This window comes from Drosophila ananassae (assembly GCF_017639315.1).
Source record: "Drosophila ananassae strain 14024-0371.13 chromosome 4 unlocalized genomic scaffold, ASM1763931v2 tig00000066, whole genome shotgun sequence".
Taxonomy (NCBI): domain Eukaryota; kingdom Metazoa; phylum Arthropoda; class Insecta; order Diptera; family Drosophilidae; genus Drosophila; species Drosophila ananassae.
In genome coordinates, this window is record NW_025319039.1 from 440,307 (window position 1) to 455,228 (window position 14,922).

At 38.1% G+C, this 14,922-nt stretch overlaps 2 protein-coding genes across 2 annotated transcripts; one reads left to right on the forward strand and one right to left on the reverse strand.

Annotated features, from left to right (window-relative positions):
- Positions 1-3,728: 3,728 nt before the first annotated feature.
- Positions 3,729-6,641, reverse strand: LOC123257807 (ATP synthase subunit alpha). The gene has a single exon (XM_044717790.1). The coding sequence runs from the start codon at positions 6,477-6,479 to the stop codon at positions 4,938-4,940; it is 1,542 nt and encodes a 513-aa protein (XP_044573725.1). The 5' UTR covers positions 6,480-6,641; the 3' UTR covers positions 3,729-4,937.
- A 3,560-nt stretch (positions 6,642-10,201) lies between these two features.
- LOC123257814 lies at positions 10,202-14,443 on the forward strand. The gene is made up of 3 exons (XM_044717797.1): positions 10,202-10,477; positions 10,964-13,235; positions 13,350-14,443. Exons 1-3 carry the CDS (start codon positions 10,202-10,204, stop codon positions 14,441-14,443), a joined length of 3,642 nt encoding a protein of 1,213 aa, XP_044573732.1.
- The last annotated feature ends 479 nt before the right edge of the window (positions 14,444-14,922 follow it).

The window sequence follows — 14,922 nt, forward strand, 5'->3', positions numbered from 1 at the left end:
GACGTACTAACTTCCTTAAGTTCAGCGTTTGCTCTTTCTTGAGAATCATTTTTTACGTTTATAATTTCTAATTCGTTCTCTCCAATTTTTTGCTGCACTTGAGATATTGCAGAACGGTAATGTCCAACTCTGCCTTCAATTTCAGCAAACTGTTTTTCTAAAGCTAAAATGTGTGGTTTGCTTATATGGCCACTATCAAGTAATTGTCTTTTTGTTTCCAACTCCTCAGTTATCAAGTCATATTGCTTATGAGCTGCATTTAGTTGAAAGTTTAGCCCCGCTAATTCATCATTTAACTGCTTTATACGTTGTTGCAGTATGTCTGTTTTTCCCAATATGCTCTTTCTCTGAGAGTTGAACAACTTTACTTGATTCTTTATCACTTTATTTACAAGTTCATCGTTAGATAATTTTTTAACCTCATCAGAAAATTCTAGTGTGTCCAAATCTACTCTGATTGCAAGAAGCCTTGCTTCTGTTGCTAAAAATGATAAGAGCTTCTCTTTGATGATACTTAAATTCGCCTTCTCGTTAACATCACTTAATAAAACTAAAGGCTCATCTTTTTTAACCGCTTGGCTCTCTTTTACTAAAATTTTGCTTATTATTCCTCCACCCAAGTGTTGAACTATTTTCCTATTTGAAGATACAATAACTTCTCCACTTGCATGCACCGCACCGTCAATTGGAGCTATAGCCGACCAAATACCACCTATCCCAAAAAAGATGAGTATTACTACCAGACCAAAAAATAGTGGTCCCCATGTTACTTTCAGGACTTCATTTACGTTATTACTTTCGCGTTTTAAAATAAAATTTATCACTGCATCAATCAATGCAAACGTCTTATCCAAAAATTTTGGGTACTTCTTCTTTTTATTTTTTGCTCCTTGCATATTTATATTATCACCATGGCCAATCAAGCCTGTCAAAGAAAATCCAGCGCTAAGCTTTTTTAACTTACTTATCATAATACTACTGTGAATTTGTGTTAACTCAAGATAACACACAAAAACAAAGAATCTATAATTTAAGCATTCCATTTAGACTGTAGAGCACCAGAATAAACTATTTAGTAACAATTCCTGCATCAATTATGTTTTTAAAATTTTTTGACGTTTAACTTTATTATAACTTTTCCTTTATTTTGTGAATATCTGAGTTACTTATATTATGTAAGAAATCTATTGCCAACCAGTCGATATTCTGTTAGGAATTAAGATAATATAAAGTTATTATGTTTGGATTGGAAAGCAGAAAGTTCCTGATCACTGGCGCATCAGGCGGAATAGGGCAAGCAATTGTAAAAATTATGCACAAAGCTGGAGCAACTTTATGTATTTCTGGCACAAAAAAAGAAGTGCTCGAAGAAGTTGCTAAACAATATGAAAAAAACATACACATACTCCCTTGTGACTTATCAAATGCTGAGGAAGTAAATCAACTAATAAATAGAGCAAGTGAGTTGATGGAAGGCTTTGACGGGCTTGTATGCAATGCGGGCATTACGCGAGACAGTTTATTACTGAGAATGACAGATGAAATATGGCAAAAAGTAATTGATATTAACTTGAGTTCTACATTTAAGCTGAGTAGAGAAGCATGTAAGAGACTAATTAAGAATAATTGGGGAAGAATTATAAATATTTCCTCAATAATAGGGCTGACAGGAAACGCCGGGCAAGCAAATTATGCGGCGTCTAAAGCTGGAATAATAGCTATGAGCAAATCTATAGCAAAAGAAGTTGCAAGTCGTAATATAACAGTAAATTGTATTGCTCCTGGGTTTATAGATACTAAAATGACTGAAGTTTTAAATGAAGTGCAAAAGGGAAAAATATTAGATAATATTCCAATGAAAAGAATGGGAACAGGGGAAGAAATAGCAGCAGGGGTCTTATTTTTAGCAAGTGATGAAGCAAAATATATAACAGGGCATGTGCTTAACATTAATGGTGGGTTATTTATGTAGCAACACTTATGTATGGACAAATTATAATTTTTACTTTAAAATAAAAATATGTGTAGGTTTAGGTTTGCGTTAATTTATTATTTAGAGGCAAAAAAATGAGCTCTATAATAGGATTTTTTGGTGTTTTGTGTGTAGTATTGCTTTTCTCTTTCTCAGGTTATGCAGATAACCCTGGTGTTGATATGGATGACACAACTAAAGTAATATGCAATATTATTGGTTATGTTTGGGGGATAGGCGGTCCACTTATGACGGTAGTAATAATTGGTGCAGCTTTGCTTGCAATATTTGGCAGGATGCCGTGGCCAGCCCTCTTTGCTCTTGGCATGTTCTGTGGTGTATTTTTTGGCGCTAAAACTATCATAACGAAAATTATGCCCAACGTAAGCGATGAAGCAAAAACTATGTTGGAAAAGTGTGGACAAAAATAATCCAAAAAGTGCAGAAATGCTTTTTTGTTATCCATTAAACCGCTTCATATCTTCAACTTGCAACAAATAAGGGCTATCTTTTGGTAGAGTTTTAACAGCTAACTCAGCGTATTTCATAAATTGCTTTAAATCACCTTCAATACAAGCCTTTTTTGTCAAGGCAAAATAATGCATTGCCGTATCAGCTTCACATTTATATGCAATGCTTAAATATTTCCAGACAAAAGCGTTATTTGGTTCTACATTCAAAATCTGCTCCAGGTAAAAAATCGCCTTTTTTGCATCACCGTGTAATAATAAAGTATGAGATAATGCAAGTTTCACTAAATAACTGTTTTTCTCAGATAAATACCTAAGCGATTCCTCATACATTTTTATTGCTTCACTTAAATTTCCAGCCTTGTATAGCATTTCTGCTTTTAATTCATATAGGTATGGATCACTGTGTGATTCTTGAATCAATGAGTTAACTTTAGCAATAGCCTCTTCTATCTTTCCTTGCCTATAGCAAACTATAGCATTTACATACTCAGAATTATCTTCATATTTATTAGATAACACATGAATAGGAGCAAAGAAAGAGTCTAGCTTTGCAACCACACGCTCAAACTTTAGTAACTTATCCGCAAAAATTGGTTTTACGTTGTTTTTAACCTTATAATTTTGTACAGCAAATATGCGTTTCTCACTAAGTGGGTGAGTGCGGAAATATTCCTCGGTGTTCTCATGCTCAATACTTTTAAAATAATCAAAAATCTCTTTCATACCTGAATTATCATAGCCAGATTCATCAAGATACCTTAAAGCATAGCTATCTGCTACACTTTCTTGCTCTTGAGAATAGTTAAAAAATAGCCTTGAACTAAACGCTACACCACTAAGCAAAATTGCACCAGCAACCTGAGGGTTAATGATAATACTAGAAACTAATCCTACCATATAACTAATCATTGCTATCGATTGAAAATAACCCATAGCACTACTCATTTGCAATATATGACCAGCAGATATGTGAGCAATCTCATGTGCTAATATACCAAGCAGGACATAAGGTTTAGCCGAATATTGTAAAAGTCCTAAATGAATGAAAATACTGTTATTGTTAATTACAAAAGCATTAATCGAATTGTCATTAATTATAAAAACTTTTATTTGCTCATGATCAATATCCGCAGCAGAAAATAAAGGTTGCGCTAGCTCTTTCACTATTGCTTCCACTTCACTATCTCTAATAATGTTAATAGAGTAAGCATTATTACAATATGCAAAAAAGAACAATAAGGTCAAAAACTTAGCAACTCTAAACATGAAAATTCTGTGCTTGTATAATTTATAGAAATTCTATATTTTAACACTTAAATTATACAAATTTATAAACGCTAGTTTAAATTTTTAACGTAACTGATAAGTTTGTCGATGGTAGTTAACTTAATTTTATGTTGTTCAGCAAATTTAAGTAACTGAGGTAAGCGCATCATAGAGCCATCATCATTCACTAATTCACAAATAACTGCTGAATGATCAAACCCTACTAACTTCGCCATTTCAACACTCGCTTCAGTATGACCAGCACGTTGTGCCACCCCACCTTTATGTGCAATTACAGGAAAAACATGACCTGGAGTTATGATGTCATCCTGAGTACCATCCTTGTTGATAGCAGCATGTATAGTTTTCGTTCTATCCTCTGCTGAAACACCGGTTGTAATGCCATAACGTGCATCAATTGATGTAGTAAATGCGGTATGATTTTCACCAATATTTTTCTTTTCCATGAAATTAAGGCCCAACCTTTTCATGTGAAATTTAGTCATTGCTAAGCAAACAACCCCTGTACCGTACCTAACCATAAAAGCCATATGTTCCGGCTTTATTTTCTCAGCTAAGACAATCAAATCGCCTTCATTTTCTCTATTTTCATCATCAACTAAAATGAATAATTTACCGGAACGAGCATCCTCTAATACATCTTCCACAGAAGAAATACCTGGTAGACTCATTGAAGCATAAGTGGCCTGTACCATAATAATTTACTTAAATTCAATCTTAACTATTTTATACAATTTCTCTCCATTTGGCACTGTCACTTCCACATATTCACCGACTTTTTTGCCGATTAAGGCACTCCCAAGTGGTGAACTAGTAGATATTAACTGCTTTGAAACATCAGCTTCATATTCGCCTACAACCTTATAAACATATTCCACTTCACCGTTATTATCACTTAACATGCTTAATGTCACAGTTGCACCAAACATTACTGAATCACCAGACAAATTTTTTACTTCTATTACTTCCGCATGTGAGAGCTTACTTTCTATCTCCATTATACGGCCTTCAATAAAACCTAACCTTTCCCGTGCTGCATGATACTCTGCGTTTTCAGACAAATCACCTTGATCACGAGCATCAGAAATAGCCTGTATCACAGAAGGTTTTTCTTCCTTTAATTTTTCAAGTTCGGCTTGCATATTCTCAAAACCTTCCCTCGTCATAGGAAATTTATTAATAATGGATGAAGCCATAATCACCACCTAAACGCAATTAAATTGAGTAACGAAATTACTCACAATGTTAAAAATATCACCTTTTATATCATCACTCATGTCATTTGACAACTTTTTTAAAACCCCAGGGTGTACAGTATGAAAATAATTAATAAGATCATGTTCAAATTTATTAATGTAACTTATTTGTATTTTACTTAACTGATTATATAGGTTAGAAAAAATATACATCAGCACTACTTGCTCTTCTATTGACATAGGTAAATGTTGTTTCTGCTTTAATAACTCGACAAGATATTTACCCTTATTCAAGGATAATTGAACACTAGCATCAAGATCAGAACCAAATTTTGCAAAATCTTCTAATTCTCTATACTGAGCTAAGCTTAGCTTTATAGAACCAGCAACTTTCTTCACAGACTTTAGTTGTGCAGCAGAACCAACCCGTGAAACTGACAAACCTATATTTACTGCAGGTCGAAATCCTTTATAAAATAATTCAGACTCAAGAAAGATCTGCCCATCGGTAATTGAAATAACATTTGTTGGCACATATGCAGATACATCACCAGCTTGAGTTTCGACAATTGGCAAAGCAGTTAAAGAACCCTGCCCTTTTTTATCAGACATTTTAGCAGCTCTTTCAAGCAAGCGAGAATGTACATAGAATATATCTCCAGGGTAAGCTTCACGACCAGGAGGACGTCTGAGCAATAAAGACATCTGCCTATATGCCACAGCATGCTTAGATAAATCATCATATATAATCAAACAATGCATTCCATTGTCACGGAAAAATTCCCCAATAGTACAACCAGCATAAGGTGCTAAAAATTGCATAGGCGCGCAGTCAGATGCACTAGCCACAACTACAGTTGTATACTCTAATGCTCCACTTTCTTTCAGCTTATTTACCACTTTTGCTACTGTTGAAATTTTTTGCCCAATAGCAACATAAACACAGTAAACTTTTTGATTTTCGTTTACCTCATCGTTAATCTTCTTCTGATTGATAATAGTATCAAGCGCAATAGTAGTTTTACCAATTTGTCTATCACCAATAATTAATTCACGCTGCCCTCTACCTATTGGAATTAGCAAATCTATAATTTTAATTCCTGTTTGCAGTGGCTCATGCACAGACTTACGATCAATAATGCCTGGCGCTTTAGATTCTATATCCATTCTGTTTTTGGCTCTAATTTCCCCACCGTCGTCCATAGGATGGCCCAACGCATTTACAACTCTCCCTAACAATTCATGTCCTACAGGCACCTGCACAACATCACCACTACATTTTACAACGTCCCCTTCTTTCACATCACGGTCATTACCAAGCACAACTATTCCAGCCGTATCATGATCTAAATCGAGAACTATTCCTTCTACACCACTTGCAAAAAATACCTTTTCACCGAATTTTGCTTTTTCCAGCCCATAAACCAATGCGATACCATCTGTTACTGAAATTACTTCACCTATATTTTCCCGCTTTATAGGATTATCAAACGTCTCAACCTTTTCTCTTATTATACTTGCTATCTCAGAAACATTCATACTGTTCTTCATACAAAATTCCTTACTTTTAATATTTCCATTTTACTTAAGTCAACTAACCTATCCAAGTAACTTTTTAGCGAAGCATCGATCAAATTAAAACCATACCTAACTACGAAGCCACCTAGTATAGAAGGGTCAACCACATTGCTTACTTTTATTATTTTACCAAGAAAGCTCAAAGATTCAGTAATTATTTTTATATCAGATTCCTTTAAAGTTTCTGCTGACTTTATAGTAATTTCGAATTCATTTTCATTTTCTCTTGCAAGACTTAAGAATTTTTCTAATATAAGGATCAATAAACTAGAGCGTTTATTTGCAAATATAACCATAATAAATTTTACTAAATTCTCACTCAAGTGCTCATTTATAGAAAGCATCACTTCTTTTTTGTGTGCAAAAGAAATCATAGGATGAGATAGGTACACAAAAACATCACGTTGATCCTTAAAAAAAGCCAACAAAAATTCTACTTCTTCCCTTATAATACCTAACCTGCTTCCTGAGACATGAAATAGCACTCTAGCGTAAGATGAAACTAAATTATTGTATTGGGTCTTTTTCATATTAAATCCAGTAAATCTAAATTAATTCAGCTACAAATCTTTCATTCTTCAATCCAAGCATTTTTTATATAAACAGGTCTTCTCTTTAAGGAAAGAAAATATAAATCATATCTGACTGAATAATCTAAAAAACTAAGGTTTTTACTTAAGAAATACTTAGAAGAATTTATAATAGACTGACATTGAAGATGAGATATCGGTATTTCTTTTCCAAGTAAACTTGTTTTAACTTCTATAAAAATCAGCTCCTTTTTTTTAGATACAATTAAGTCAATTTCACCGAACTTACAACGGTAACGGCGTTTTATAACATTATACCATTTCAGTTTTAAATATACTAAAACTAATAACTCGCCAAAGTAACCTACAAAGTAGCGTAACCTACTTACCACAAGAAGAACAATTATGATAACAATTAACTTTGTGTAACTACTTTGCCTCCTTCTTTATTTTTACTATAAACCTTACCTCTTGCTGCAATATCCCTATCAACCAGTTCTATCACTGCCATTGAAGCGCAATCACCCTTTCGAGTGCTAAATTTTATTATTCTAGAATACCCACCTTTACGATCTTGATAACGGCTGGCTAAGACGTTTAATAACTTATCAACTGCTAACTTACTATTATGAAGGCGTGAAAGCAAAAGTCTTCTACCATGTAAAGTATTCTTATTCTTAGCAATTGTAATAAACTTTTCGACATATGGACGAAGTTCCTTAGCTTTTGGTAAAGTAGTTACAATCTGCTCATGGTTAATTAATGAGATAGATAGATTCTTTAACGTCGATAATCTATGTTCAGTACAACGAGATAGTTTACGTTTTTTTATTCCATGTTTCATATATCACCTAATCTTCATCAGTATGTTGTTTAGCCAACTCATCTATATCCTTAGGTGGCCAGTTTAGCACATTCATACCCAAAGACAAGCCAAAATTAGTCAAAACTGCCTTAATCTCATTCAAAGACTTTCTGCCAAAATTAGCAGTTCTTAACATTTCACCTTCTGTCTTTTGCACAAGATCACCTATATAAGTGATGTTTTCGTTTTTCAGACAGTTATGAGACCTGACAGATAATTCCATTTCATCTACCTTACGCAATAAGACAGGGTCATAACCCAAATCTTTAGCACCACTAGACGAAGAAACCTGCGATTTTTTATAACTTACATCAGAACTAATAAAGGGCTGAAGTTGCTCCTGTAATATTCTTGCAGCAGAGTCAACAGCTTGACTCGGAGAAATTGTACCATCAGTTTCAATTGACAATATCAGCTTATCCTTATCAGTCACTTGGCCAACACGACTGTTCTCTACCCTGTACGAAACCCTGTTGACAGGGCTATACAAAGCATTAACTGGAATAAAACCAATTAAATCCTGTTCACTCATAAGCTTCAAAAGTTCATTTTCTTTATATTTAGTTACAGGAAGATAACCTTTTCCGCTAGCCACGTATATGGTCATGTTAAGCTCCACATTTTGCCCCAGCGTACATATTAACAAATCTTTATTAACAATAGAGCATTGATCATCAGTTTCTATCATCCCAGCTAATACCTGGCAAGGCCCTTTAGCGTTTAAATTTAAGCATTTATTAGAAGCACCATTTAATTTACACCTCAACATACCCATATTTAATACTATATCAGTTACGTCTTCTCTCACCCCTTGAATTGAAGTGAACTCATGAGTTACACCTTCAATTTTTATTCCATAAACAGCACTACCTTTAAGAGAAGATAACATTACACGTCTTAATGCATTACCTAATGTTAAAGCAAAACCACTTTCCAACGGTTCTAGCACTATATCACTTTTTTCACTTGAATCATCTGATATTACCTTAACTGAACTAGGTTTAATCAATTTATCTAAATTGCTACAGAGAGAAACATCATTATTATAATACATAAAACAACCTTTTCAAATATCCTATACTCTTCTTTTTTTTCTTAACCTGCACCCATTATGAGGAATTGCGGTTTTATCTGCAATTGAAGTCACAGTCAACCCACAGCTCTGAAGTGCTTTAACCGCAGCTTCGGTACCAAAGCCAGGACCACGAATTATTACAGAGACAACCTTCATACCAAATCTCTCTATTGCATTCTTCGCAGCAGCCTCCGCAGCCTTACCTGCAGCATAAGGTGTGGATTTTCTCGAACCTGAAAAACCACATGCACCCACAGAAGTTTGACATAGCGTATTACCATGAACATCAGTTACATTTACAAAAGTATTATTAAAAGTTGCACGAATATGGACAACACCAGTAATAAACTCCTTCTTACTCTTACCAACCGTTTTGACTTTTTTCATTAAAACTCACAATAATAATAAATTTTATTTTTTCCCAGCAATAGGCAACCGAGATCTACCTTTACGAGTCTTAGCATTAGTATGAGTCCTTTGCCCTCTCACAGGTAAACCTTTTCTATGTCTCACCCCTCTATAGCATCCCATTTCCACTAAAGATTTTATGTTCATAGCCACTTCTTTTCTGAGCTCACCTTCTATAACATAATTTTGTCTAATGAAACTGCTGATCTTTTCTATATCTTCATCTCGTAATTCTGAAACACGTTTGCGCTTATCAACTTCGCAAGCGTGACAAATTACATTCGCAGTAGCAATACCTATACCATATATATAAGTTAATGCAAAAGGAACACATTTCCTCACTGGAATATTTATGCCTGCAATACGTGCCACTGGTACCTCGATACTTTATTAATAACAACTCTTAATTTATACCATAAAACAACTCAGAGTCAAACCAAATTACAAGAAATTTTACTTTCAATCTCTTGCGTTACCTCATCAACACTCAAATTAGCGTCAATTGTTAATAATTTGCCTGTTTAGGAATGGACTATCGATACATAGTTTATAAGTCACCTATATTGTCATCTTTATATTTTCTATACCTACTAGCTTTAGAATCCACAATTTGTATGCACACACACACACCTATCGTTAAGTTCCACAAATGTAAATTTTCTTAGTACCAATTAGACAGCGAAACTGACAAGAACATATAACTCTACAGTCCACTACTCATTCGTCTTGCCGGTTGGGGATCATTGTTTGGTCCTTCGAGCCGGATTTGTTTTGTAGTTTTCTGTGCATTGGTTCTCATTTGTAATTGTTTCTCGGCATGGAGCAATTAAAAGCATTGACAAAAGGGCGCGCCAGACTCAAGGCCAATATCACACGGAGCTTGGCTTGGGCTGAGGACGCGCAACATTCGAACGCCACACGGGCAGAGGTGTCTTCGCGGCTGGAGCATCTCAACACAACATGGAAAGACTTCAATAGATTTGGTGATGAAATAGCTATGCTCGACGAAGTAGATGGCTATGTGGATCCGGAGCATGACAACATATTCTACGAGGAAAAATATCTAAGGGCGCATGCATTACTTTCGGCGATGGTAGGTACAAGACCTAGTCCATCAATTGGGAACAGTGAAAACGGCAGCGGCGTGCTGCAAAACAACGACGCAATAATAAGTTTGCTACAACAACAACAACAACTCTTCGAGCAGTTGGCGGCAAATCGAGCCACTGCAAACATGTCGAGACCTGAAGGAGGAGACGCCTACGCGGCGAATTCAGGTAGTGCTCAAATGGTAGGGGCATCAGCTCAAAGCGAATTGCCTAAAATTCAAATTAAACGGTTCGCTGGCAATTATTCAGAGTGGCCAGCTTTCAAAGACATATATGAGAGCACAATTCACAACAAGGCGAATTTGACAAATACGCACAAATTTCATCATTTGAAATCTCTTCTGATCGACGAAGCTGCAAATCTGGTACGACATTTGGCTATTACGGATTCAGCTTACAACACTGCGTGGGAGCGACTTAATGAAAGATATAATCGTCCACGGCATATCGTGAATTCACTATTGGAGCAGTTTATGAAGCTGCCAACAACAACAAGGTCGGATACAGCAACATTACGGAAGGTGTCAGACGGCGCCAATGAAATAGTGCGTGGTTTGGATGCCATAGAGGAAACAGGACGAGACTGTTGGATCATCTACTTGACGCTGGAGAAGCTGGATGCAGATACTCGACGCAGGTGGATCGAGCGCAGTGTGGAGACAGACTCACCCACACTGGAGGAATTCTTCAAATTTTTGGATGCACGTTGCGAGGAACTAGAGCTCAGCAAGCGTGAAACAATCGGAGGCAAGACTACAGCCTCAATCGGTGACAAGGGAAGGAAGGTCACACATTCGCTGGTTGTACTTGAAGGAAACAAGTGCAGCAAATGTCATTCTACAGAGCATCGTCTGTATGGATGCCAACAATTCTTGGATATGTCAGCAGGACAGAGGTTTTCGTTTGCCAAGGAAAACGCTCTATGTTACAATTGTCTGAATCCTGGTCATGGGGTCAGAAAATGCAAATCTACGTTCAAGTGCAGACAATGTAAAGGTCAGCATCACTCACTGTTGCACCTGCAACGCACGCAACAGGCTATTGGAACAATCTCTCAAACTGGTGAGGATCAGGAGGATCCTAGCGCACACATCTCAACGGTGACTACGAGTCACATCGCACAAGCAGAAGGTTCTGCAGCAATGGTATGTGCACAAGGCACTGCAAATTCACAACAATCAACTGGATGGAACAGGAGCACCTTGCCGACGGCCATGGTCAACGTTCGCAACGCAAAGGGAGATTTGGTTGCATGCCGACTCCTATTGGACACGGGTTCAGAACTGTCGTACATATCTGAACGCTGTATACAAACACTTGGTTTGGCTCGTACGCCATCACGCATACTGGTTACGGGAATTTCATCAACCAAAGCAGACACTACAAGGGGATGCAGCACTATAAGCATCCAATCCCGTATTTCGCAAGATCAGCTGGTAGTCCAGGCTCACGTGCTTGGAAAGATTACGTCATCATTGGAAAGGCAGACCATCGACGCGTCTGTACTTCGAGTTTTCAACGATCTGCAATTGGCAGATTCGCAATTTAGCACGAATGCCCCAATTGACATTCTTTTGGGCAGCGAACACGTTTGGAGTGTTATAACTGGAAGAAAAATCTACGACGACAAAGGAAAGCTCATTGCTATATCATCAATTTTCGGATGGGTAATTACATCACTGCTTTCATCACGCGCATGCAGCGCTACGGCACTCACAACGACAATAGACATCGATGCTTATCTCAGAAGGTTCTGGGAGCTGGAGAGCATACAACGCAAGGCAGAAGTTCAACCTGAAGACGAGGAGGTGGAGAAACACTTTCTTGCAACACACACTCGAGACGAACAAGGCAAGTACATAGTGGAACTTCCGTTTAAAGTATCCGAAACACAATTCGCAGATACACTTCAAGGAGCGCTGCAGAGGTTCAAATCAGTTGAACGACGTTTAGCACAGAATCAACAATTACGTAACGACTACGTAAAGTTCATGAGGGAATACCAGGAGCTAGGACATATGCGAGAAATCTCACCGAGCGAAATTCCCAAGGGTAGGAATTTCTACCTGCCACATCATCCCGTATTGGGTCGGAAACTTCGAGTGGTTTTCGACGGATCATATCAAGACGCCAAAGGCTTGGCTTTAAACGACACGCTCTCGATCGGACCGAGTATTCAGCGAGACCTATTTGCTGTGTGCTTGCGATTCCGTATGTACAAATACGTCTTTTCAGCGGACATAGTCAAGATGTTCCGTCAAATATGGGTGAGCGAAAAACATAGAGACTATCAAAGAATCGTATGGAGAGAGGATCCCTCAGATCCTATCAAGCACTTCCAACTATGCACGGTGACGTATGGAACATCATGCGCACCATTTCTAGCAGTCAGAGTGCTAGAGCAACTAGCTGCTGACCATAAGCACGAGTTTCCGAACGCAGCAAAAATCGTGTTGGAGGACTTCTATGTCGACGACGTTCTCACTGGAGCAAATAGTGAGGATGAGCTGCTACGCAACAGGGACGAACTGGTCCAACTGATGTCCTGTGCTAACCTAGAGCTCGGGAAATGGGTATCGAATACCAAACGCATCAAATCGGAGGATAACACGGATTCCTCACAATCACCAGTCAAAGTGCTAGGGCTGCATTGGCACCCTGGAGAGGACACATTGTCGTACAATGTAAACCTATCGAAAGACCCTCGCTGCACCAAGAGGCAAGTGTTGTCGGATGTCTCACGTATATTCGACCCTCTCGGTCTATTAGCACCAATCGTAGTTCAATTCAAAATACTATTTCAAAAACTCTGGTTGTTGAATTTGAATTGGGACGACGAACTACCGAGCAAACTAGCAAACAACTGGCTCAAATGGCGAGCTGATCTGGACAACCTTCACAAGCTCCAGATACCGCGCTTAGTTAAAAGCGACAAACAGAGAATCGAATTGCACGGATTTTCAGATGCATCCACCAAGGCGTACTCAGCGGTGGTATACAGCCGAGTGGTTAACGACGATGGAACCATTTCGGTCGCCATACTTGCTGCAAAAACCAGAGTGGCACCTTTGAAGCAGCAGTCTTTGCCGCGCCTGGAACTATGTGGCGCACTTCTATTGAGTCAACTTCTGCAATCCATAAAAGCTGGACTAATGAACAACGACGTAACGATCTACGCATGGAGTGATTCGACGATAGTCCTGTCATGGTTATCGTATTTACCAGCCCAACTCAAGACGTTTGTTGGGAACCGCACTTCAGAAATCCTCGAAACCATCCCGAAGCATGCATGGCGGCATGTAGACTCAAAATCGAACCCAGCGGATTGCGCATCCCGTGGCTTGGGAGTATCCGAGCTCATTGACTTCCAATTATGGTGGAAGGGTCCTTCATGGCTGAGGGACAAGGAACAATTCTTGGAAAGGTTGAACAATACTCATAACTGTACTTCTCTTTCAGACAAACGCATACAAGACGAAGTCAAAACTATCTGCCTAGCTGCGCAGACGAATGTCACGACGGACAACCCATGGGATAAGCTTCTCAATCGCAACTCATCTTGGCTGAAGCTTATACACACACTTGCTTACGTTTTGCGCTTCATTCATCGCATGAAGCACCCATCTTCGAACCAAATATCGAATTCTCTAACATTCGATGAGATCAAGGCAGCAAGGATTCGGTGGCTGCAACACGCTCAAGCTGGTTTTCAACAGGAGATCCAGTTACTACGCGCAAACAAGGCTCTAGGGAACCAATCTCAATTGGTCAAGATCTCACCAATCATCGACAAGGACAACCTGCTAAGAGTAGGTGGACGAATCCAACATTCGCAGTTGTCAGCAGAGGCGAAGCATCAGCAGCGTCCTAAGTGGACCACGCCAACCCCTAACATTTCGATCGGCAGCGTTGCGCTCGTCAAGGAGTCCAACACACCACCAGCATTATGACATCTAGCGAAGGTGATCGACACTTTCCAAGGAAAGGACAATAAGGTTCGAGCAGTCCGGATCATCCGGCTCAAAACCCGGCCAATAACGAAAATTGCGAAACTACTCAGTTCAGAAACCGTGTTTCAGGGTGGCCCGGGATGTTTAGGAATGGACTATCGATACATAGTTTATAAGTCACCTATATTGTCATCTTTATATTTTCTATACCTACTAGCTTTAGAATCCACAATTTGTATGCACACACACACACCTATCGTTAAGTTCCACAAATGTAAATTTTCTTAGTACCAATTAGACAGCGAAACTGACAAGAACATATTACTCTACAGTCCACTGCTCATTCGTCTTGCCGGTTGGGGATCATTGCCTTTATAATACTCGCGTAAACCTTTCATTTGAAGGTGATATTCACTTATTCTCTTATTAATTGCAGACATATCAGCATCATCAATTCTTTTCTCTAACCTCGTACTTTT

Bases quoted from the DNA above. Each gene is read 5' to 3' on its own strand.
- LOC123257807 (XM_044717790.1), bottom strand. From the start codon at position 6,479: ATGAAGAACAGTATGAATGTTTCTGAGATAGCAAGTATAATAAGAGAA.
- LOC123257814 (XM_044717797.1), top strand. From the start codon at position 10,202: ATGGAGCAATTAAAAGCATTGACAAAAGGGCGCGCCAGACTCAAGGCC. The intron at 10,478-10,963 runs GTAGGTACAAGA...CTATTGGAGCAG, and splicing joins ATGCATTACTTTCGGCGATG to TTTATGAAGCTGCCAACAAC. The intron at 13,236-13,349 runs GTATATTCGACC...CGAGCAAACTAG, and splicing joins AGTGTTGTCGGATGTCTCAC to CAAACAACTGGCTCAAATGG.